We start from the raw sequence: 25,703 nt of genomic DNA on the forward strand, positions 1-25,703 counted from the left end.
CCCACATCCTCAAGAGCATCCAGAAACTCAGCTCCTTCTGCTTCCAGTTTCATAATCCATACTGGCAACTTCATCTTGCCTCTTCTTTCAACTCCTTCACCTTTTCCAAACTCCCACTGTGCCAGAGAGAGGATATTGCCCAGATCTTCCCACTGATCTCACTAGGGTGCTCCACATCTTCTTGCTCTCTAAGGGTACCACCTTGTCTTGACTCACTGCTTTCTGCAAGTGGAAAGAACAAGCAAAGATAGAGGAGAGGCAGGTCATGGTGCCAAAGGAGGCCTGCTGGGCTGGAAAGGGACAGGCGTTTGTGATATGCTCTGAGCCATAACCTGGGTCCCCACAGGGAGCTGGTTGCCTGAGTACCCTTGGCATCCTCTTTACAAAGAGGACTAGGAGAGCCTGTCCCCAGAGATTATTGTGACTCCACGGAGCAGGGCAGGAGAGCTAAAACTACTCCCTGGAGAGACAAGGGGCTGGGGTAGGATCACAGACATCCCTGATGCAGAGGAAACTGGGTACTGGGAACCTGGAACAAGGGACTGAGAAGCACAGCAAGGGAAGAGTTTGGGGTGATGAGTCACAGACTGAACGCAAACACAGGAACAGGCTATCACGCGGTAACCAGTTATTGCGTGTCAGCATTGCAGTCCATGTGCATTCGCTTAGTCCATGCAAATAAGGTCATTTCAGCCAGCTTAGTGCGGTTCTGTCACGTTGGCTAACTCAAATTGACTTGCATGTGCCATGGATTAAGGGTGTGCACACAGATGCCCCCCACCATCAGCTGATGTACAGCAGCATATTCCTCTGTGATAACTTGTCCAGTCTGTCCGTGCCTCCAGCTTCATAAAAGCTTCATCAGTGGGACAGGGAAGCCTCAAGAAAAAACCCCCTGGGATATGGTAAGGTAGCTAAGGAGGTCACACAAACCAGGTTGCCAGTGGGGTTATGTTATGTTCAAGCACAATGAGGACCCATTTCATGCCATTTCTGCCTTCCATCTTGGGCATGCCTTCTCCAGGACCACAGCCTCCCATGTTCCTCTCCTAGGCTGGAGCCTACTGAGCTTGGAGATGGCTGCTTGACAGAACTGCCTCATTAGGAGGTTTCGCAACAAGCTCCCTGTGACTGTATTAAGCGGCCTGCATCATCTGTTTTGACTTTGCTGGATTTGTCTGTGTTCAATATATTTCTCGCAAGGGTCCCAGTTCAGCCCTCATTGACGTCAATGGGAGTCGGTCCATTCCCTTCAGTGAGAGCGAGAGCTGTCCCTTGGTACTTGTATCTCGGCTGTTTCATTTCAATGCCCAGCTCCGTACACCCTCCTACCTTTCCCATTCCTTCGACATGGCTGGCGGCTCTAGCCTGTCCCTTCTGGCTGGCTACCGGATCCTGTCCTGAACTCGCTCCTTGTTCCCTGACACTGAACCGCTCTCATTTGTTTTTCACCACATATCTTGATTTTCTGAGCGCCTTCAGCATTGTATTTCCTCAGCTGGACCCTCAGCAATGTTTCCATTTCTTAAACATGGACAAAGCAAGTTTTGTTGGTTGGCCTCTCCACCTGGGTGATATCCTCCTTCTACAGCACAGTCATCCACCTTAGCAGTAAGGAAGGCTTTCACTTCAGTTAGTTTTATTTCTGCATTAGCTCCTCAACAATCAGTTCCCATCCTAACTTGGATCTCTGTGTGGGTGATTATCAAAGACGAAGGCTGGACAGTCACAGGAGTCCAAGAATCTGGTTTCAACACCACACTCTGTTAAGGATTCCCACTGAGATTTCAGATAAGCCATTTAAATTCTTTGCTCCCTCCTGTAAAACCGGGAATCATGTTCCCCTCTCTCCAGTGTTTTTTGATGATGAGATGTCCTCACAGTACTTTTGAGACCACTACTAAGTCTCATGCAGAGAACCTTACATCCCCAAGCCTTTCTGAGTTAGCACCATTGCTGCTTCTAAAACACTTCAAAAACGGACAAAGATGCAAAATATTAGCTGATCACCCACTAGATAAACCTTTCATCACATCCATGGACTGCAGAGAAGAGGCAGGACAACACACGCCATGCATGCATTGTTTTAAGCCCTTTCCTAGAGCACTCACTCCAGCGATGCTGGGGAGAGGATCCTGCTAGACAGCTCCATGGTGTGACCCAGTACAGCCTTGCTTACGTTCACCCGTTCATCCTGGAGCCAAACTGTCTGTCTGATTTACGTTATCCTAAGGAAGATCTTGAGTTAATGGCACTAAAGTTCTTCAGAGAAGACCCATCTCATGGAAGAGGGAAAAAGACAAGGAAAGAGGGAACAACTGGAACTCTTCTCCTTCCACATCCCAGCTGGGTTTGGCTGGAGCTGGCTCCAATTATGCTGGTGGAGCCCAGCGCTGCATGCACTTCTGAGGCTGCCACAATATCTCCCAGTGCCAGAGACGCACTCTCAGGCAAAGCAGGAAGCAGATGGGCTAAATGCAGCACCCCCACCTCCTTGCGGCGGCACAATTTGAGAGAAGGGGATCGTTTTTATCAATAACAGATATTCTGCTGGAAGGGGGTAGGCTTCCTGTGAGCTTCAGCAGCGAGGAGGGAATGGCAAAGCACTGAAACAGCAGTCAGCCACAGTTCCAGGGGAATGCTTTCAAGATGTGGTCTGTCCCACTGATACGCAATCACAGAGAATTCAGCCTCAGGAGCAACCCTATATCCCACCAAACTTAAAGATGAGAAGGAGGAGAGACAATGCTTCAAAGCTGATGGTGTCCAGTGTACCCCCACACATCATCTCCCTGAGGATCTGCTGAGGCCCATTAACTCTGCCGCAGGGAAAGCTGCTCTGACTAAAGCGCTCGCACCCGACTCCTGTCTCACAGGCAAATCATGGGGAATGAACTGTCAAAGCCAAGGCCAGACAGCTTCGCACTCCCTCAGTGCTTCACCTGCACAGCACTGGTACCAGAGACAGGCAGGGCATGGGGACATGCTGTCGGACTAAGGAGGAACCAGGGATGTGAGGAAGGGGAAGGAGGGATGGAAAAGGTGAACATGGGCTGCCAGAGCCTTGCTCAGGTGGGAGCTGGGCAGAAATGGCAGCGAATCTACTATTTACGAGGAGTAAAGTGTTACAGAGCACAGCTGGGCCTGGACTACCTTCACCGACACCATGGCCTGCCAAGCTCCTAATAAAACCCAACACAGGTTGACTTGGGTTCTCATGGTGCTCCAGAGCAGCAGCTTCCCCCTCCCCACCTGGGGCCCACATGCGCTGTGAAGCAAGTGCTTCCCCAGCATCTCACCGCATCCAGGGCCTCCAGGGCTTCCCCACCCACCTCCACAGCCAAGCAAAGCAGCCCAGGAGCGGGTCTATGCCCTCACTGCTTAACCTGCCCTCCCCAGCCCCACCTTGCCACACATGCCTCCGAACTCCGAGCAGGGATGGAGTACGCCCATGGTCTGTTGTTGTTGGTTTTGGCTCAGCAGTAGCAGGCTGCTTCCAGCAAGAGTGGTATGAATAATTGCCCAATTAACTGGAGGAACTTCCAGATGTGTGTTTGCTTTCATACCCATCCAGCCCCCCTCAATCCCACGTGCCTAACGCCGCAGAGAGCGGTGGGGGTAGAAGAGCCAAGGCTCTCCTAGCTCATGCAGGAGTGTGGGCAGGGCTAGCCCGCTGCCTGGATCAGCTCCCCTTTCCATCCCCACCTCCTTCCCACTCTTTAAATGGGGAAATGGTCTTTTTTTAACAACCCCGGGGAGAAGGAAATTTGCCCTGCCTGCCAGAGCTTGGTTACGCATGCCAAAAGCCAAGCAAGCAGAGAAGAAAGCTGATCCCATGTTATGATTTTTATCAGGTGCACATACAGTGAACCCTCTTAAGACAGGTATTTTTTGCCATTCCCCTCCACCCCCCCATTGGATAATCTCGCACTCAGCAGAGGTTTTATTATCAGCCAAACTGCTTTCACCCTGCGGGATGCACTTAAGCATTTCTTCTCTGTTATCAGTGGAATCCAGCCCTAGCATTGCCACCCATCTGCTTCACACTGTCTGAGAAAAGGGGGGCTCTTTCTAGGATCTGGAGGGAGATTTGACCTGGGTATGGGGTGTCTGGAACTTGGTCAACAGAACAAGGCGAAAAGGTGGCTCAGACCCCACAGACAATGTGAGCTTCCCACCATCCCTTGCTCACACAAAAAGTGCAAGGAGTGGCTTTTACCTCCTCTGATTTTAGCACCCAGTTCGGCACCTGAATATCTAAGCTCCAGTGAGAAGAAAGAGAAGTAGCTCCAGAGTGACCTGCTCCCTTCTGACAGTGCTTAAGAGAAATGAGCTGATTCACTCGCAGGAGGCTTCAGTCTCTCCGCACTGCACAGCACAGATGGAGCTTAAAGGACAAAATTACACCAGATGGCAAACTTCTAGACAGCTACTGTTTGGGGAAATGAATGCCATCCAAAACATGCGCTCTGTCCAACCACAGCACGAGTGAAGCAACTCCAGCTCAAGGCATTCTCCCGGAGCAAAACCTCAGCCTTGGGACCCTTCGGACAGGATGTCCAGAAATAACAGCAGCTAGGGGGGATGACTCTGTTTGGAAGTGGCATTAGCTTGGCATTGTGGGCATCACATGACTCCTTGTGTCATCCAACTGCCAAGGTTTTATCTTGCAAACCTTCAGACAGCAACTAGCAGAGAGCACCTGGTACTTAACGCACCAACACAACCACAGCCACAACATCTCCTTTAGCACCAGCACACATCCGTACAGCATTGTTGAAGCAGAAGGCTCATAAGACCTGCTTTTCACACAGCAGCTGGCAAAGACTGAACCCAAAGAAAGAGGACAAACTGCCATGTGATCCTTTCCCACAGTGTACAGAGAGCCTGGCTTACTGCAGGCCAAGCAAATGCTCTCTCTAACTAAGCAGCTTCAGGGAAAGTGCGCTCCTGAAGCTGGCGAAATGGTTTGGACAATGCTCTGCTTCCCCATCCTTTGAATCAGGACAACTGGACAGGGCAGACAGCCAAGCTCCAAATACCTTTAAAAGATGAACGATGATGTTTTCCTGAGAGAAGCTCAACACCCAACGTTAATTTTTCAGTAATCAAATAGCCCAGTGTCAAAAACACTTTTCCATGATGAATTTCCATACCACACATGGCAAGACTGGGGTATGAAGTCCCATTTCTCACAAGTCTCTCTTCAATCACTGGAAAAGTCACTGCTGCCGGGAATGACTTTCCCTTGCCCCCTAGACTGCTATTCAAATCCAGCCCACCTACAGCAATGACGATTCATTTGTCCCCTTCTCTCCACAGCATATTTCCAGGTCAATTACAGACATGGTGCACTAAATGGTCGGGTTGTTTGCTTCAGACAGAGCATGAACCTGGTTGCTAGAGAGCAGCTGACCTGCTGTAATGCCTTCCTTTAGGAGGAGTTATTCACAGCTCCTGTGCTTGATCTGCTGCACATGGGGCAGCTTGAGCAGGCTGGCATTTGTTCTTCCACAAAACGACAGGGTGTTGGAGCCTGGGGAGGAAGGAGGAGGTGCCACATGTATGAGGAACATAAGGAAGGCAGGATCTGAGGTCCTGGCCTGAGGGGTGAGACTGTACAGGACCACAAGCAGTAAAGGTAGGAAATTTGATAAATGCGTAAAGGGAGGCAAAACTGTGTGTTTCCTAAGGACAACAAGGCCTTATGTCTGTCCTGGACACTGGTGTCTCAACCTGGCCTGACATCCATGGGGCAGGGGTGCTGAGCCTGCCTGCCCATAGTGTTGCTGTCAGAAGGTAGAGGAAGCTTTCAGGCTGTGCAGTATTTTGCAAGGGTGGAACAACTGGCTTCCCCTCCGCAGCCGTCACCCTCCCCACCACCCCGCAGGGCTCTAAGTGGGCCATAAATGTTTTCAGCATGGCACTTTACCAAGCATACGCCATAAATTACAGTCCCGTGCCGATAATAAGTCAGGTAATAGCGCCACTTTTTTGTCCTGCCAACTGCACAAAAGGTGGCAGAGGGGAGGGAGGAAGGCAGGGGGAGACGCCTATTAGCACCAGGCTGGATTTTACACGCGATGGAAAGTGTTTGTTCAGCTGGAAGTGAGAACGGTCCTTAACCCAAGAGCACGCACTAATGAAAACAGAGTGTGCAGAGGGGGTGAGGGGCACCGGCACAGAGTGGCAATTCACGCTCCGGCACAGGTGTGAGGGCTGCGAAGACCAGGCCTGGGTCAGAGCACCCACCAAGCGTGCTTTTGCTCTGGCTCCATTTCACACCTTTTGGAAACACTAATTGCAGGTTCTGCTTTGCCCTAAGGGACAACACAGAGGGGTCTGAGAGCACCCAGTGCCATGGATTTTGATGCAAAGCCTACTTGACAGGCTGAGCTAGGGACCTGCCCTGGCCATTTGGCTGGGACAGCAAGGGCCTTCAGCCAGAGGCCCTCTGGGCACCACATCCTCTTCTCATCCTTCACCCAGGTGAGTTCAGCCTATTGTCAAGTCTCCAGAAAGCAAAGCCATGCCATCGCAGCCTGGTTTTGCACATGCTTGTCCAGCCACCTCTGCTGTGAACTCTGCAGGCCCCTCGCAGCTCCCAGTCCATCACGCTATGTGTAAATGCACCCAAGACCCAGAGCCAGCTGCCAGGCAGAGACACAATCCTATGAGGGACATCACTGCCCAAAAAAACAGATCCTGCTTTGCCTGGTGAAAGCCAGTAAGTCCCCTGAGAAGAGGCAGTGCTGTGTTTGGGCTGGTGCAGAGGAGTACAGGGGGAAGGAAGGGACCAAGACAACATCAAAGACAGTGCGGGGCATAAATCAAGCAACATTTAGTTATCAATCCATGTCTGTAGCATGTGACTCACCTGGAGCTTATATGATACACCTGCACTTGAGAATAAACCAAACTCCTCCAAAATCACCCTCTCAGGAAAAGCCCTGGGAAAATAAGCCATTCCCTGAGACCCCACAGGTCATCAGGCAGGCACTCCATGGGTAGAGGCAGTGCAGGGAGGCAAACTGCCACATGCAAGATCCCTCTGCAATGAACTCTCTTCCTCCAGATAGTCAGGAGCTGGAAAGAGTGCCCCAAAGGTGCTCAACAGCCAGAGGGATCTCTGTGGACCTGACCCTACCGGGTATCTAATGTACCAGCAGTACCTTCAGCCAAAGCCAGATGCTAACAGGCAATCACCACACATTTTGGAATACCTGATGGAATATGCTGAGAGTGTACTACACACGTTACCACACAGCTATATCCTGATCCCGTGATGGAGGAGGGGGATTTAAGTCATCCAGAAGGGAGGCTGCTAATTCCCTCCTAACAAATCCCCTATCCATGTCAAGAGGATCACCTAGTACCAAAAGCTAACCCTTCCCATGGCGTTCATGGTACAATAAGATGACTGTCCACCCCTAGAAGGCAGGAGGTACCATAGCTGGGGAGAGGGAAGGGACAAAGAAACAGGAAAAGCTGGCTGCAACCCATCTAACTGCATGGAAAACATAGCATCCGCAGAGCACTTCTTGGAGCCACAGAGAAACATGTGACCACCTTCATGACAGTGTCCCTTTCAGTGTCATTAAAACATCCACCAGCACTCTCCCAGTTTTGGCACCTTTGGCTTTAGCCTCACCCTCGTTGCCAGTTGGAACATCAGCAGATCATCCAGAGGGGCGGAACCAGGTCTGCCTGCTGCAGGTGGAAGATAAGGTGATCCACACCACTGGGCAAACCTTCCATTAAGATGCTGGCACGTGATATGAAAAGGATTTGCTTAATTATCCCATGGTAATTCCCAGTTTTACCCACAGGAGGTCACACTTTGCCAAGCTTATCAGCTTTCCATGCAAGCAGCCCTACGCTTTGCAAGATCAGCAAAGCCACAGTTTTACTAGCCCAGCTCAGGGTTAGGTCTAAGTCCCTTCTGCGCATCCTGGCATTCTCTACTGATGCTCCGGCTGCTCTCCTGCCTGCCCTACGAGTGCTAGCCTCCTCTCCAAGGCTGTTGGACACCCATATGGACAGCTTTCCTGTGCAATGGCCCATTCCACCCACTCAGCCATTCCTCACTTTCTTTTCTTTTCTTGCTTTCACATCCTTTCCCAATCCAGCCTTCCATTCCCTCCATTGCCCCTGCCAAAAAGACTCCATTACATCCAGTGCCTAGACCATAACTCCAGCCTGGTTTCATAAGAAAATGAGATATACACAACTGCATGCACTGGAGAAATTTCTGTTCCAATACGCTTCAGGAAAACGAATACTTAGGTGGAATAGCATCCACACACAAAGAAATGGTTCAGTATGAGCTTACTCGTTACTAGTCTTCAGAGAACAGAGAGAGAAGCCACCCTCAAGACACAAACCCATATGAAAACAGGCTTCATTGAACACTGCACTTGTGGAACCACTTATTTCGTACCATGTGAAAGTTCTCCAAAATTCAGGGAAGTTCTTGATGGGCAGCCCTATAAATGAATATCCTTCATTTATCCCTAGAAAGCCCTTGCAGGCTCATTGCCCTCAGTGCCCAGGGGGTCACTGGGTCTTGCTCTTTATTTGAGCCGCTGCAGGGTTTAGTACCTAGAGACTTAGCATTCCTTGGCTTCTGTAAAGCTGCCAGCAATGAACACCTTTCTCCAGGAAGAAAAGTAGATGCACTCAAACATGTTTTCCATCAGCCATCAACTAGCTAGTCAAGCATGGTTTTTACCTTCTCTCTCACATAGTCACAGACAGTCCAACAGCCTGAGTACAGGCTAATGAAGATTATTCATAGGCCCATGCAGTCTCCAAGGTTTTAAGACAGTACACTGCATCCACTCTGTCCACATCGTCTGCCTTTTTTTCAACCTCTACTAGTCCACAGGCTGCCGTCTCCTTTTATCCTGCCATGACACAGGCCCCCCTTCTGAAAGATCTCCCCACATTGGCTTTATCTCTGTGCAGGGCTCTGCCTCCTTGAACACTATCCCTTATGGCACCTGGGTTACTGGAATGGTAAAACCATCCAGCAATGTAGAGACTTTGGTGACAAAAGTGTCACTGTTATACTCCTAAAATATCTCTTGATAGTGCACCACTGAGCCTTCAATTACTTCTCCTTTCTGAACACTGAGAACAATTCTTTGCTAAAGGGTATGTTCAGTTCAAATCATGGTTCACACTTCATCAGAGAAATTCCTGAAGTCCAATCCATCTCCCTGTGCCTGGTCTTGCTTTTCTAAAGCCTGTCAATTCCAGCCTTGTTCACACCATGTAAACACCTTCTCTCTGCCTGTTTTCCTGGAGAAACACAGGAATACCAGCACTGCTTTACCTCAGAGGGGCACCATGAGCCCAAACATACAGACTACATAGGACCCACGTACTACAGTGAAAGGGTGCTATAAATACTGAAGCTTTTCATCTTCCTACAAAATCTTATCAAATACTGTCCACACTTATCTCTGTTCCCCCACCTCTCCATCTACTTTCATCTTCTTCTAAACCTGCTTTCCTTGCTAGCTCAACTTCATCTGGCATAGGGAACATAATCCTTTCCCTGTATGTAAGTGCCCTCTAGGACCGTACAGAACCAAACACAAGTGAATGTAAAATCATGCATTATATTTGCAACTTACATTTGGATAAACAAATTATTTCTCAGTACAGCTTCTGGAAATGGCTCTGTCATGTGCTTCCACCACACGAGTTCATTGCTCTCCACAGCAGTATCAGCTAGTCACAAGGAAGCCCTGAAGGAAGCGCATATTAACAGGACTGCTTAGTGCTTTCAGCCAGTTATGAGCCTAGCCATTCTTTGAAACAAGGAGACTGCCCTGCCTTCTGAAGCACTAGCCACCGTCAGAGGTAGGGTACGCAGCACTGCCTCTCACCACAGTGCCCGAGACCCTACTAACCACTTGTCTCTGGCAGAATGGACACTGTGTCTATCTTGCTTTTGATCACTGCCCAGTAGCTTTAAGATAAATATGAAAATCCCCTTAAGACCCCATTTAAAATACAGCTGCAATGGCTACACCTCCTCTTTTGTGTTTTATGTTTCATTATCATGTCTTGTACTTTCCTTGTGGTCCCTTATGGTTTCTTTTAGATTGTAAACCTTCCGGGTAAGGGATTTGTTATCTGTTTGGCAAGAGCCTGCATTACCAAGCTGTGTACGTTTACAACGCCATATAAAAGATTAGTGCTTTATTGGTCACTTAAGCATTCCTAGTTAATAATCTTTAATGTGGCAGTTATTTATCCAGTCGTAAACAGAGCACTGCTGCCAAGTCAAGTCAAATAAACACTGTGGAAGTCCTTCATCTCTAAAATGAACCCATTTCTGTCCCGGCCATTTCAGGCTTTGCAAAAAGCCAGTCACTTTGTAACCGAGCACAAAACTATTCAGATCTTAAAGTGTTCTTAAAGCAACACTTGTATCTAATATTTGCACTGAGCTTTTCACCCGAAGCGTCTGCAAGGCTGGCAAATACTGCAGTCTCCAGTGCAGAACCACAAGCCCGAGGCCTCCTTACTCAACACTGCCGCGCCCAACAGCCCTGCCTGCCTGCAGCGCCAGCGCCGCCCCTCACCGTTGCCCCACACCCCGTACCGCCCCCCGACCCCTCACAGCCCCCTGGCACCCCTCACAGCCCCCCGCTCGACGCTCGACGCCCACCGCGCCGCCGGCCCGCACGGCTCCCCTCACGGCCGCCCCCACCCCCTTCCCCTCTCCCTCTCCCTCTCCCGCGGCGCGGCCGCTCGGCCTCAACGCCGGAGACGCCGCGCACGTGCCCGCGCCACCCGGCAGAGCGCATGCGCGCGCCCGTCCCGCCGCCACCTTTGCGCATGCGCGCGGCAGCCGCTCGCTCCCCGGTCTCGCCGGAGGCAGCCTGACAGGCGCAGCGGCGGTAAGGGCGGCCCTAGGGCGGCCCCAGCGCGGCCGGGGGGCGGGGGGGCCCGCCAGCCCCGGGAGCTGGCTGGGGGGGGGGGGGTGGAACTCGGTGCCAGGCGGCGGGACCGCGCCGCGCCTTCCTGGCGAGCGGCCGGGCAGGACCGGGAGGGGGCCTGTCTCGAGCCCGGCCTTCGTCGGGCCCCCCTTCGCGGGCGCCGCGCTGGGACTCGCTCCCGGTGCCGAGCCGCGGGTCGCTGGCCGTGCCCGTGCGAGGCTCGCGTGGCTGGGGAGGAGCTGCTGGGGGAGGGTTGGGACGCGGCCCCGAGCCGCCTTTTCCCTGGGCTCTGGTGGCACCGGTGGCACCTCCGGGAGCTGTCGGTGTCCGAAGGAGCCGGCGCTCTCCGCTCCTCTCTGCTGCGAGCCGGCCGTGGGAGGCTTTGGATTTAGCTTTTAGTTTGTTCTAGTGCGTGCAGGCTCTCGAAGGCATTTAAATGGCTTGGGGGCGCCTCTTGGCGTAATGCGCGGGTCAAACCTCTCTGCTGTTACGCTTGCTTTTTCTGCAAAGTATGTCAAGACCTGGGGATGAGGCAAAGACAGATCCTCTGATTACTGGTAATGCTCACCCAAATACTCGCAATTTACACTTATTCTGCCAGTTGGTCCCTGTTCAAGGGGCAGTTTATGTTCATATGAAGAGCTCTCTAAACCCAAAGGTTGTGTTCTGCAGCTTCGTCCTTGAATATTTTACAATTTCTATCACGAAAGTAAAATTTTGTTAGGAGTTTATTTTCATGTTGTACTTTATCTAGGCACTGCTCTCTGAAACATATATATGTACGTATATGTGTATATATATATACAGCACATCCTTAAGCGGGCGATTGCTGTTGGAATATTGGGGCTGCCAGAACGTTGCCCAACTGAACACCAGATTTAGGGTGCCCACTAGAACATGCTACAATGTTCCTCAGCCTTTCTGGGCCTATGAACAGGAGAGCAAATAACCAAGTGGATGCAATATGCTTAGTTGACTCCAGCCCCAGGTGGTGCCCGAGGGCAGCAGGAGGGATGATATCTTGCAGGTGCCATGTAGCTGTGATGAGAGGGAAGTGGGTGGTTCTATATTGAACTGTATTATCTTAAAACCTTGCATTTTTATGTCTAATTCCTACAGGAAGCTGGAGCGTCTGAAAGCTTTTCTGGCTTACAGGAAATCCCAGTAGGATTGTCAGAGCATCCAGGAATACCCAGAGCACAGAAATGACATGGATCACATCTAGGACTGTATTACCAGGAAAGGGAATTCCCTGTTAGAATTTCCTTCTTTGTGCAATCGCTAGCAGGTAGACCGTGTTGCAAAAGACTTCTCTCTAAGATAGTTACTTTGCAGGAACAGCACTGATAACTCGAATCTAAGGACTCCAGCAACATTTTATGTTAGCTCTTTGTTGCTTCCAAGCAATACATGATACTTATGTCCTTTGTAACTTGCAAAATGGCTGTGGATAGTATTGCACAATAATTAGCTATTGGGAATCTTTGTACTGAATGTCTTTCTGTCATTAATATTTGAAAGTTTGCAGGTGTTCCTGCAGCTAGAATTTGAACGCAAGGGAAAGCAGCTTTCTGCTTCTCTTTTTTGCTGTTAATAATTAAATGCTGCCAAGTAAATGTTTCTAATAGGCTATCTGTGGACCTGTCACATTTAAGCACCTCTGCTCTTCCCAGCTCTCTCCTTTTATTGCGACTTTTGTTTTCTCTCCTTGGTTGTCTTTGCTTCTTCATTCTGTTAATCTGAAATCTCGAAAGAGTCTCCTTCCGCTGATCAACTTTGTCATTTGGACTGTAAAGAAAACTGGGGAAAAAAAAAAAAAGCTATTCCTGCACTAAAATTACACTGTCCATAAATTTAAGGCAGGCAAGAAAGCAAAGCAAACCAGTCCGCACTGCACGTGTGTCTCACCATCTCCAACACCAAGGTTATTGCAATCTGATAATACTACCCTGGCATTCGTTTAGATCGTAAGTGCCTTTGCTTCAGTGCCGAAGCCGGATGGAGTTAGTGACAAGCAAATTATTGGCAACAGACCATGAATTTAGTCCTTACTATTCTTCTAGCTCTTTAGAATGCACCCTGCCCTGCCTGTTAGGTTGGAGGGGCCACTAAAACTGCTTGTGCTAGGCTGTATGGATGCATGCAGAAGCAGATAGATGTATGTGCACGCTCAAAATACATAAACTGTGTTAATGGTCTGAAAGAAAAATAGCTATTTATATCTATACATAGCCTTGAATTGTGACTGAGAACTAAAGAACTAAAATTTCTTTTAAATGTCTGCTGATTTGGGGGTACCTTTATTGTTGGGTTTAATTGCAGTATTCTGACACATTTGCATGGTGTGTGACTTGAGGGGGGGGGGGGCACGTGCAGTGGAGTTTGTCTAAGTAATGCTAGTCTTTAGCCATTTACCCCTTTTGTACTTGACCAGGCAGTCACGCGACCTTTCTTATATAAAAATAGACAGACTGAATTGCGCTATATTAATGATTGACTTGCTTGGAGTCCATGTGTATTGGTGGGCGTACATGCTGGAGATGTCCAGCTGTGGAATCAACCGTTTTAAATTCTCAAAGATTAATACATGAAAGTGCTCGTATCTGTGGTGTTCACACTCTTAGGCTTTACCGTATCTCATTTGTTGTCCTGTGGCTTAAACTTCTAAAATTAGAGGACAATTACCTGAACTTTCAGACATGTTGCAAAGGACCATGTGTTGTTGATTCCCACTGTCTCAGGAAAGAAACTCAGAAGAAATCTCATATCTGTATTAACAACCATGTTTAATTGTGCTTGGGGTGTATGCAGCTACGTTATGTTAGCAATAGGTGTAACTTTGGTGTAGCTACACCAACACTGGATTATTTTGTTACTTTTTTCAGGGGAGAACAACTTGAGGGAGAAATAACTCGTACACAAAGTTGTTGTAATGACTGTATTTTGCAGGAAACTAGAACTGGGTTATTTCAAAAACTGCTAGGCTGAGTATCATCCATTTGAAAACAAAAATAATGTTCATCAGACTAGTTTGAACTTTTCTACCTAATAGGACAAGGGCCTGGTATATCAACCCTCAGCAGGTCAACTGATCTAAACCCATACTTCATTGGATATCTTCAGAATATAGCTATTTTTATTTCAGAACTGGGGATCTAAATACTGTAAGTTGCAGAGCTGATATTCTAAAATCCCCTGCCTGTGCAGCAAATATCTCTCTTAGTCCTAGGAAGAGAGACGCTCTTCAGAGCTTGCCTGTTTAATGCAGAATTTTGTACTTCCTGTAGAGAAGGAGGGCAGGGGGGAAACACAGCAGTCAGCTACAATGAAAATATTAGCTAAAAAAGTATTTATGACAGACATGCCAAAGTGGTAATGCTCCTTGTGGTTTTAGAGACTGAAAGGAGTTGTTTATGCTGTAAGCACTTTAATAATGTGGTTAATTAGCTGCTCCTCTGTTGTGAGGATACTTGTCCTGTGTTCTCTATACCACAATTGCAAGTGTGAAGGTTGGAAGCCATGCAGAAGTGCAGGCAGATACTTTTTTTTTTTAAAGGTGTGGAGGTCAGTGGTGCACCTGATGCACTTGGATGTTCCCCAATGCATTGTTTAAAAAACAGTCTAATTTTTTAATTTTTTTCCCCACACCAACAGGCCCAGCAGAAAGGGGTAAGTCATAAGAAGATCTATACAAGGACAAGTTCTAAGGTAAGGATTAATAAAAGCACTTCAGTCTAGGGGACAGAGGAGTGTTGGGGTTCTTTATTTTGTCTGGGGTTTTTTTGGTAGTATCTTCACTGTGTACAGAAAATGTTTGCCTTATTATCTGGTTCCAAGTGGAGACAAGATTCCTGCTCCTGCTTGACATTTCAATATGCCTGTAAGCCCTCTCCTCCAGTTGAGAAGCTTTGAACCCACTGGCCAGTGCAGTGACACTTGATAGAGGAGTAGACATGTCAGGTATGTTAAGTCCCTTTAGGTCTACTCAGAACAAATACGTGGCTAAAGAACAGCATCAACAGCAAGGCCTCATATATCCTGTGCTCTGTCCCCTTGACTATCTTAGTGGCCTTCTAACAGGGCTAGTCTTCCCAAAGTTTTGCCCCACTGGTAAAACTAGAGATTAGCAATATACACTAATAGTAAGGTTATAAACTCAGCAGCTGATCCTTTAAAATCATAATAAACTTTAAAATCATAATAAAAATAATGCAGGACTAGTTTGGGATTCTACATTGATTAGTTTTTCATTATGAAATGCTTTTTCTGTACCTTTGCTGCTCCAGAGGAGGTGTTTGTTGCTACTCTTTGACTTTTAATAGAGCATAACTTTGGAAAGACTACAGGAATAAGTATCAAAATGAAGCAATATATTGTTCAAGTTCCCTGAAGTGCAACTGTTGGCATTCTGCTGAGATCAGGTCCTCCTTTAATTGTAAAGTGTATTTGGAACGGGCTTGATGTTGGTGTCTGAACTCTCTTCTTGTGTGTAGGATAATCTACCCTTTGTGTTATTTCAGGAGAGGGGTAATCCATTTTCAGGAATACCAGATTATTGAAGCTTTTCTTCTGAGCACTCTTGGAGGGAAGGGAGAAAATCTGTAGGGTTTTGCAGAGCTGGAAGGAAATAAAACCTGTATAAAATTACAGCCTTAACTTTGTAATTCTCATACGCTCATCTTACTGTAAATTGGCTTTTGATTTCCGGAAGAAAACTTCTACACCCTTAGCATTAGTGCAGAGAATAATGAAGTAGTCGAGATAAGGTTTTCCTACCTTGTTTTTAGCTGTCAGCTGAAATTGTGGGAGCACAAAACTTAACATGGAAGAAAAAAGATCTATTGATAACTGCTGGTGTGAATATTGTCCCTCCCCATTTCCTTACTACAGAGGCAAGGAGTGCATCTAGCAATTTCCACAGGCTCACTAAGAGAGTAAGGACTTGTGTGCTCAATTAGCCCAGGGTTACTGGTTCATCTGCCCATTATCTAATGTAGGTATCCCTTAAGCTCTCCAGTATTGCCAGATTAAGGCTTTGTATATTCATAAATTGCACTGGGAAGTCTTAAATCAATATAAACATGTCCTATCAGTTAATTTAACAGAAGAATTAAATTGGCGTAAGTATCTGCACTGATACTTGTACTGCTTTGATTAAATTGTCTTTTTGTTTTGCTTTAAAGGTGATGTGGGAAATTGGGGCATTGGTCTGTTTCCTTAACAGACTTTAAATGGCACAGTTCATATTTGAAACTTTTGCAAGAGAGAATGTACAACATTCATCCGTGTGGATATGTTTTTGATAAAAGTGAATATTGTGAAGAATCTGAATTTGATCGTTAGTTTTAAAAAATGGGATATATATTTGTCTATATATTATATATATACAATATGTATATGTACATGCAAGTATATGTGCAATGTAGGTTTTGTGTGTATATGTATATATATTTGAATGGAAAGTATATTTTTATTGACAAGATACAGGGTGAGACTGTGATGAGCTAGTTCTGCTTGTACAGCACTTGAACAACAAAGGCTTCCCTGTAGCCTGCAGACAAGGCTCCTTGTTCTACCTGGCCCAACCTAGCAGACGTATTGTTAAATCCTACACAGAAAAGGCTACTATTTTAGAGAACAGAAGGATAAAAACAAAAAAAACCCCAGTTACAGTATGGTACAGATCATGACTTGGAGAGTGCTGAGGTTGTCTGTAGGAAGGTGTATGGGGCTTTGTAAAAGGTGTGTTCATCTCCATAAAGCAGCTTGCATTCTCTTTCTCAGTGCAATACTAACTGTGGCAGTCTGAGGCCAGGGGGTTCCTGTTAGCTGGGAGGCTCATGATGTTGTAGTTAGGCTGCATTAGTTTTGGGACCTGCACTCACTGCAGTTTGAAAAACTATTGAAAAGGTATAATCATGTACTGTTGAAACTGGTCAGACAGTGGGAGGAACAGGTCAGACAGTGGGAGGAACAGGTCTAGGAGGTATGTGCTCTTTAACCTCTGAATGGTTTTCTCATATTAATAAACCCATACACGTTGCCATTGTCTGTGAAATGCTTCTTGGCAGATGTCTCTCTTAGGTACCAGAAAAGGTCACACCTAAGATTGTGTCTACTTGTAAAAATTCTACGTGTGTTTCCCTTCGTGCTGTCCGCTGCTGCTGTGGACCTAAAGAAACTCTAAACACTTAAGAAATAAAACATGGTTACATGTACTCCTGTAGAGAAGGCTTAGATAGGAGGAAAAGAAATAAATCTGTGTTCAACATAAACAAATGCAGACATCATGTCTAAGAGGAGAACAGTTCAAAGCACAGATCTTTAAAGATATTTTTCTGCCAGTAAATGTTTGTAGTGGAGGGAGATGTAGAGGTGATAGACGTCAAACTGACAGCATTCAATGCAAGAGAGCAGGAAAATGGATTATTTTATTGCGTATGGATTTGCTACCATGTCAGAGCTTTTCACTGACAGTTACACTGCATCTGTGGTTGCACATAGTAAACTCTACTTCCAAACAGGGAAAGATATAAACTGAGGTGTTTAGGGAAAGAAAAAAAAAAAAAAGATTGAAGACTGAAGATTGCACGTTCAGTGTAAAATTTTTCAGAGCCAGAGTTTGCTGTTGAAGAGAGACCTGTTTCTAGTTACATCAGTTTTTGAAACAAAGGGAAGAAGAATAATTAGCTCAATGTGAGGGATTTTTTCATTCTTACAATTTGGAAGAAACCAGAAGGAAAACACAGTCCATTTAGTAGGAAAATGTTATTGATTTTTCTGCACTACTTTCACAGATGTTTGGGGTTTTTTTAATGGATCATTTTTAATACATTGTGTAAAATAGTTTTGCTGCTTAAATGCAGTTTTCTTTTGGTTTGGGAGGGAAAAAAAGATAGGTCTCCTCTCTTTAATTTCACCAGTTGTTCCTTGTTTTTTTTATGACTTAGGCAGGACAGAAAGCTCCTGATCTAGTCTTTGATAACATTTACCATCCAGTATCCTCTTACAATGCTCTATTCTTTAGCCTTTTTCACCCTTTGTGGAAGCATTAACCATGTCTTTTCTCTTCCATTTTTTTCAACAAGAGTGTTTGGGGGGTTTTTCCAGACTTTTATCTTGTTTGGCTTTTTTGTCTTTTGTACCTCTATGGTATCTTAAGATCAGTACAGCTCACAGTATCAACAGTGATTGAGCATTAGAAGTACTTGTGTCATCCCAGAGCCAGGGATGAGAAGGAAGGGGTGCTGCTTTCTTTTGAAGTGCTTGCAGATATAAGGCATACGCATTCTCTTAAATATAAGCTACTGTCATTTATGTGGCCAGCAGTGAAGAGCTCATTGTGTGTCTGAACTTTTGACTGTAATAAAGTACACGATAGATTAATCACAGATAACTTAAAGACCCTGTTTAAGAAGGCAGTAGTAGTTTCCTAAGAATGAAAGCATGGGATTCTAGGACAAACCTTCTGTGACTGTGCTTCGTATGCAACGATGACATCCCAAGATAAATCATCTAGATGCCTAAAATTATTTGCCCTGTAGTGTACTCTTCTATCAAGTCTTTACTAGGTACTCAGGAAAGTGAGAGGTTTCTAGACTTTGTCCCAAAAGAATATTAAAAAACAGCGGGGAGCAGCTAACTAATCCCCTATTGTTATTGGTAAACTAGTATTAGAACATTATCCAGAATTGTATTTCTGGAGCCCAGCTTGTGCTGTACACAGTGCCCAGGGCAAATGATGATCGAACTGCGTTTAACCTCATTAAAGCAATCCATTGAACTCTGTGTACTCTACTGAAAAGGATCATCACTCCAGAATACATCAACGTGGTCCAAATTGCTCTCCTACACAAGATGAGCTAGTTGTGTTCAGCTTGTTCTAGTGCTAAATTGAGTGCTTAATTTTGGCTCTGATGCATACATCTTCCCCAATGATGTGTGGCATAGAAAGTAACTGAAGCTGTAGATGCGACAAAACATGCTTCTGATCAGGAAGTGTTTGGGGGAAGGGGGGACAGCACTGTCGTGTCCAGTCTTGTTTCCAGATCCATGTAGCAGAGATGTCAAGGTATGCTGCTGTAAGTCTGGGCTCGGGGAAAACTACAGGATGCACTGAAGTACTTGGGGATGAGAGAGTAACTGTCTGCTAGTTGTCTTTTATTCTGCAGTTATTACTGTGTTGCTTTGTTCTTCTGTCAGATTCTTTGGTGTATGAAGCAAAGATCTCAGACCTGATTGAGTATTCCTCAAGGATGAGAAATAATCTACTCAGAGTTTGGGGTTTAATTTTCTCTTACTGGGATGAGGACTAATAGCTAGCAGTCTTGAGGAAGCAGTTCTCATTATCTGTTCATGTGCCTTCTGCATGGATTAGTTTAACGAGGTTATGAAAGAGAGTAGACTTGAGTCTTTTCCCTGCCTACATCTCTACTCAACCGTATAAACAGCAGACGATATGTTGCACATCTGGGAGTCTAGTATTAGTCTTTATTTTAGAGCAGCAAAATAAAATATTTGTTTTCTGTTAGCACATCATAAAAATGCATGCCAAAATTTTGGTTGTCAGTATCTAGCTGTATCTGTACAGTACATAGCAAATAGCTGAATCAAAGGTGTTGTAACTGTCCATGGTTTAGATGAAAAATGTTATTTTCAAAGTTTGGGTTTCTTGTTATAGACCAGCTACACTAGATTTGAGTGAAGTGTCTTAAGCTATTGATCTGTAGTCAAACTTTCAGAACACAAAGTTGCAAGAATACCTAAATGGAGTAGGGGCAAGGTTGTCCTGGTTAATTATAATTTTTTTTTTTTTTAGGAAACTTTCCTGTGTTTATTAAAAGCAATACCCAATCACGTAATCTCAGGTTTTAACCAAAGCTGGAATTTATTTTTAAAAAGTTTAGGATGTAAATATTTCAATACTGTGGCGTACTGCATGTACTCTGGATTTGCAAGAAATAATTGTCCTTCAGGTTAGTTGTTGTCGTGGATTAATCCCAGATTTAACCCCTTGTGTGGGGTTTTTTTATATTGCACTTAACTGAAGAGCTCCTTTATAGTCTGATAGATCTAACAATCTCAAAATTGTGTGGCAGTTACTAAGAAAAAAGCTTTTTCTCGTGGTTCTGTTCTTCTGTGTTAATTCCTATGGTTTTGTAAAAGTCCATCTGATCAGAAAGGATAATGGCTGCTTCCCCTTAAATAAGGTATACATAACTTTCAAGCTTTGTCATTGTTATGAGTAATGTAATTTTTTTGCTAAGTTTTACAATCCCCTTGTAGTTCTGTTCTAACAGGAATTTGAAAGCATTTCAGTTCTGTGCTGTTCAGGTGCTGATCCATCCTGTTGTCCCCATGTCCAGTTAGAGGATACTTACCACAACATGATGCTAACTTCTCTGAAGTTACTTTAGCAAGAGGGAAAGAGGTTTGTTGCAATAAGGAGGTATAAATGGGTCTCTCTGTTTGCCTTTAACCATATCTTTATACAAACATTACATTCCAAAATGTTTTTTCTCTTCCACCTGTGTCTCACCCCTTCTTTATATGTGAAAGCTAGGTAGCTTAGGTGAAGATGGGACTTCAACACAGGCATGCACTACTGCTTAACTGACGCCCCAGCCCAGTGGTCCCTCTAAATATAACAGTCTGTACTGCGTGCTTGCTCCCTTGTGGTAGGAGAGATGGGTAGGAGGCAGCCCCGCCTAGCTAGCCCTTTGCTGCTGAACACGAGACAGCTTTTGTCTCCTCTTCCCTCCAGCTCAGAGTTAAACATTGCTCTTTACATGGTTGCCAGAAGAGAGAGAACTTGCCCAGAGGGACAGAGGGATGGAGGAAGCTTCGGAAGGAGTGGGAGGAGGAGATGAAGGCTAGCTGGAATTTTCCTGAGATTTCTTGGGCTCTTCTCCTTTGGCAAGTAAATACTCCCTGTTCAAGGCCTGCAGGCTTAGAGTAGCTGTTGGCACAGTGTCAGGAGCTATGCACCATTACACTGAAGCACACTAATTCTGTTGGTTTTGCAAGCACAGTTAAGGTCATGCTCTGGCAACCTTGACAGTGCCCATTTGCTTTGCTGTCATTTTCTCTTGCAGCAACTAGAGCTTTGAAAAGCATAAGCAGCCAGACCTACTTGCAGGCCCAGCAGATTTATCCTAGCCAAAGTATGTACGAGACTGTAAGCTCAAATCAAAAGTTCTGGCAGTCTGACTTCCATTCTCTAGCCAGGGACTTCTGTGAGCTTGCTGAGGAGCACATACTCATCAGATTCATTAGTTTCTGGAATGGGCAGTAACTTCTGGAGGGAAAAATGACTGTTTGATGCAACCTCTAAATATGCCTCTGTCTCTGAATGCTAGAAAATAAGGCAGGAAAGAGTAAGGAGGAGGGAGAAGAAAGTTTATAGGAAAAAGAACAGCAGAGATGTAACTGAGTATCTTAAAAGTTGTCTTGTATGATGGACAATTTACCCTCCCTAATTAACCCTCCCCAATTAACCCTCCCTAATATAAATATAAGCAGCTCCCAAGGGATGATGGCAGAAGTGGGAAGCTGTTGCATAGTGGAGACTCCAGCAAGCACAGGATAGTAATAGTTTCTATACTGAAGTGACCGTGAACAGAATGGTTCATCTCTCCATGCTTTAGTCACTGCTAAATAGGATTAAATTTCTCTTCTCCACAAGGATCTTATTCTAGCATTTGAATGAAAGATAATGAGTTTCCCTATGATTCCCAGATGGAGAATGACAGAAAAATGTTAACTTCCACAGAGCTGACGTTGACTCTGCGATGGACTGGTATCCTACTGTTACTGTCTTTGCATATCCTGAAGACATGCTCTCAGCTCACACTGAGAGGCATCATTTCTGAACATCGTAAGATACCTCACTTTCAGAACTGAAGTTGGGACAATGTGTTACCTCCTTTAATTACAGTCTGAGAATTAGTTTCAGATGTGGAAGAAGACAACAAAAAGAAATGGTGAGCATTTCTGTTTTGCTCTTACATTGTACAAAGATGACTAAAAAAGAACCTTCTTTTTATTTTAAAATAAATAAATAAATAATTGGTAGAGAAGAGCCATCCAAAAGCCTTCTCTGAAAGGCTCCTGTGTGTTGCTGCCAACCTTATAAAAGAGGAGTTAAATTTTGGAGTTTCAGCATGTGATCCCAAAATACCCAGATTAATATTTAGTCAGAATCTAAAACTCTGAATTAAATTTACTGCTGTCCAAGCTAGTGCTAATTGTATGTTTATGAACTTCTGTCTACTTGAGGCAGAATGTTTGGTTTATTTTTCTGTAGTGAAGTAGGGAAGATGAGTAGTCTGTCTTGATGGTGTATCTACCTTATGAGTTTCAAATCATTTTAATGTACCTGTTATATGAAAGACCATGCTGATAAATGTCAAGTTCCATGCATTCTCCAGTCTGTTGACACAGGAATGACTAAGGGTTCTTTGGAAGCATTTCAGTAACTGTTTTTGTTGATTTAACCTTGCTACATAATGTCTTAGTTGTACAAAACAGTTTTATAGGCCTGTTGCATTTTATAGGGATTATCTGCCTTTGCAGAGTGTGCAGCATCAACGACCATGTGCTTCCTAGCTTTAATCTGGCACTGAGGACACATTGGCAGAGACGTTCCAGCACCGGGCAAACCTATTGCCCGCTGTTATTAGTGCATTTTATTGTATCTCCCCTCCTAGTTTTGCACTGACTTGATTAAAGCTGATTCAGGTATGGCCATTAGTGGTTGCAGTCATGCTGTCTGCTGGGACACAGGCGTACTTTAAAGCTGGAGTCAACAGGTAGATCATGTAAACATGTGGTTTGAGGAACTAGAGGCTGGAACCTGATCTTTGAGCTCCTGGTGCTGTTGCAGTGGTGTGCGTTTTTAAAATCTTCTGATGTTGGTGATAGCAGGCCCTCTAGAGGGTGATTTGATCATAGAAGTGTGTGCCAGGTCAGGACCAGAAGTCCAGTGCAGTACTCGAGAGAATTAAGAAGCAGTTTCATGAAGTTGTTTTAAGCTGACGTGAGCCTGTACTGCAATCGGAAAGGGTGGTTCAGTCCTGCACTCATCCTTGTTCTGGCACTACTGTTGATCTGGCTGACTGTACAGCTGGGCGTCTTGCTTATCCAAGGGAAAAGAAAAATTGTACCAGATTAACAGGCTAACCTCAGTGACTGTGTGGCCACACAAATGCTAGTACCAGCATGAAGAAATGACTTAAGAACACATGGCTGTGGCTAGCAGGAGGTCAGCATCTCTTGTCACTGGCCATGCACTCTTAGAACAGTGTAAGCTGCTCGTGAGACTGCATCCTTGTATAAATAACAGTTACTTCCCCAGAGAATTAGGAGGAGAGATTGCAAATTGAACAGATTTTACAACGGATATTTTTGAAGTGGAAGGCTTCTGTTCTCTAAGTGAGAAGTTAACATAAAGGTCTATGCCTCAGCTTGGACCTTTAGTTAGGGAAAACAACTTCCTGTCAAGATGTCCTCAGAATCAACCTCTTGGCTGGCCACTGATAAATTACTTCAGTATGAGTTATTGACAGAATGGAAGTAAAGTTTGGCTTAAAAATAAAAAGGCATGTATCTTCAACTTTCTTTGCTTTAGAAAACAGTTTTGGCATTGCAAGTACACGTACAAGTGGAACGTATGTGTGTGTTCCTAAAGAAAATGGGAGATTACCTGTTACTCAAGCCTCTATTATTTTACTTGTCCTTTTGCAGGAAAAGCTGCAAGTCATTTAATGACCAAATAACGTCTCCATTCTCATGATTTATCTGATATGCTTCTCTTGGAGCCATGGATGAATACAACCGCTTTGTGGACTGGGACAAAATGGATGTTACTGTCCAGAGCCAGGATGCGAAGGAGCTAACCTGCACAGAGTTCCAGGAGCTCAAGCAGCTGGCCCGGCAGGGCTACTGGGCCAAGAACCACTCTCTGAGAGCCAAAGTGTACCACAAACTAATTAGCAATATCCCGTGCCGCACAGTGACCCCAGATGCAAATGTGTACCGGGACATTGTTGTGAAGATTGTTGGAAAACGTAACAGTAGCTCCCTTCCACTACCAGAGTTTGTGGATAACAGCCTGGTCCCCACGTACTGCTTGAATGCAGAAGGCATCGGGGCGGTCAGGAAGATTATATTGTGCATTGCAAATCAGTTCCCAGACATATCATTTTGCCCAGCACTGCCATCTGTGATAGCTTTGCTCCTCCACTACAGCAAAGATGAGGCAGAGTGCTTTGAACAGGTTTGTCGCATCCTTGCTTGCAATGACCCATCTAAGCGGCTCATTGATCAGACATTCTTAGCTTTTGAGTCCTCCTGCATGACTTTTGGTGACCTGGTTAACAAATACTGTCAGGCAGCACATAAGCTGATGGTAGCAGTGTCCGAGGATGTGTTGGAGGTATACTCTGACTGGCAACGGTGGCTCTTCGGAGAACTGCCTATGGTGTACATTGCTCGGGTCTTTGATGTGTTTCTGGTGGAGGGCTACAAAGTTCTCTATCGTGTTGCACTGGCTCTTCTGAAATTTTTTCACAAAGTCAGAGCTGGGCAGCCCACAGAGTCTGACAGCATACAGCAGGACATTCGAGCTTTTGTGAGAGACATTGCCAAGTCAGTGTCTCCGGAGAGGCTTTTGGAAAAAGCCTTTGCTATCCGCCTCTTCTCACGGAAGGAGATCCAGCTTCTGCAGATGGCCAATGAGAAGGCTTTGCAGCAGAAGGGCATCACGGTCAAACAGAAAAGGTAGGGCTCTCACTACAGGTAGCCTGAGTGATCTAGTGAGTTTTCCCAGCGTGATGAGCAGTCAGTCCTGGGTGACTACTGGTGGGGAAGGAGAAGAGCTCTACTGGTACATGCTGGTATCTCTGCTGATTTTTTTTCTCTGCAGAAAAAGTCAGCAGCCCCAAAATTAATGGGATTGTAATGAGACATGTAACTGAAGATAAAGAAAGCAGTTTGTCATAGCTTACTCTGAATTTATAATTACTTTTTACAGGTACATATTAATTGCAAATACTGTATCTCAAAAGTGTCTTTCACAGGCTGTTTTTAAACTAAGAGGCATTTTAGCAAAGCTGGAAAAAACACTGATAAATTACTTGGAAGAAAAATACCCAAACAAATGTGAAAAATAATTCTTAAATATGAGATTATTTGTATAAAATGTCAATTTCATGCTGCCCACGACTGTGAATTCGGCAGTTTCTGTAGTGTAAGTAGACAAACACTGTCCCAGCTGGGAACGTTTTTCTTAACTGGGGAGTTATTTTAACAGCAAGGAAGAAATCAGTCTGTCTTACATGTTACTCTTCAAATTAGTTTGACTGCAAGCCGCCTGAAAGTCAAGAGTAGAGTAATCATAGGTAGGAGTTGACCTATTTTGTGACAGGTCCATGTACTATTAGAAATAATGATTTTGAAAGAACCATGGAAGAGAAGGGTGAGGATACTGAGCCAAATGATGATTGCATAATCACAATTTATTTTCAGAAATGAGGGGAGGAAAAGCCAGCTGTAAAACTAGTAAATGAAATCCTGCTCCAATGTGGTAGTAAAAGCCACAATAATAAAAAGCTTAGCTGAAAGACCTCTCCATTTATACAGAAAAGGCAGCAATTAATTAAACAAAATTAGCATCTTGCCAAGTGCAAATGTATGTGCAGGAAAATACTGGTGTTGTAGACATGTTATGTTTCTCCTAAGGCCTTCTGT

General features: G+C 45.2%; 1 protein-coding gene across 7 annotated transcripts in view; it reads left to right on the forward strand.

The window, feature by feature from the left end:
• Positions 1 to 10,841: 10,841 nt before the first annotated feature.
• TBC1D24 (TBC1 domain family member 24) overlaps positions 10,842 to 25,703 on the forward strand; it is a 32,891-nt gene continuing 18,029 nt past the window's right edge. For 3 of the 7 annotated variants that reach the window (XM_072877651.1, XM_072877657.1, XM_072877656.1), the window contains exons 1-5: positions 10,842 to 10,916; positions 12,075 to 12,243; positions 14,610 to 14,663; positions 21,727 to 21,937; positions 23,700 to 24,734. In XM_072877651.1, coding sequence (XP_072733752.1) covers positions 23,776 to 24,734 — 959 coding nt within the window. In that variant the 5' untranslated portion in view covers positions 10,842 to 10,916; positions 12,075 to 12,243; positions 14,610 to 14,663; positions 21,727 to 21,937; positions 23,700 to 23,775. Of the gene's footprint in view, positions 10,917 to 11,076; positions 11,513 to 12,074; positions 12,244 to 14,609; positions 14,664 to 14,792; positions 14,916 to 20,450; positions 20,871 to 21,692; positions 21,938 to 23,699; positions 24,735 to 25,703 lie in introns of those variants that run through there. The other 4 variants (XM_072877653.1, XM_072877655.1, XM_072877652.1 and 1 more) reach the window with 4 other exon arrangements.

The sequence above is a fragment of the Ciconia boyciana genome, chromosome 13 (genome assembly GCF_034638445.1).
Source record: "Ciconia boyciana chromosome 13, ASM3463844v1, whole genome shotgun sequence".
Classification (NCBI taxonomy): Eukaryota; Metazoa; Chordata; class Aves; order Ciconiiformes; family Ciconiidae; genus Ciconia; species Ciconia boyciana.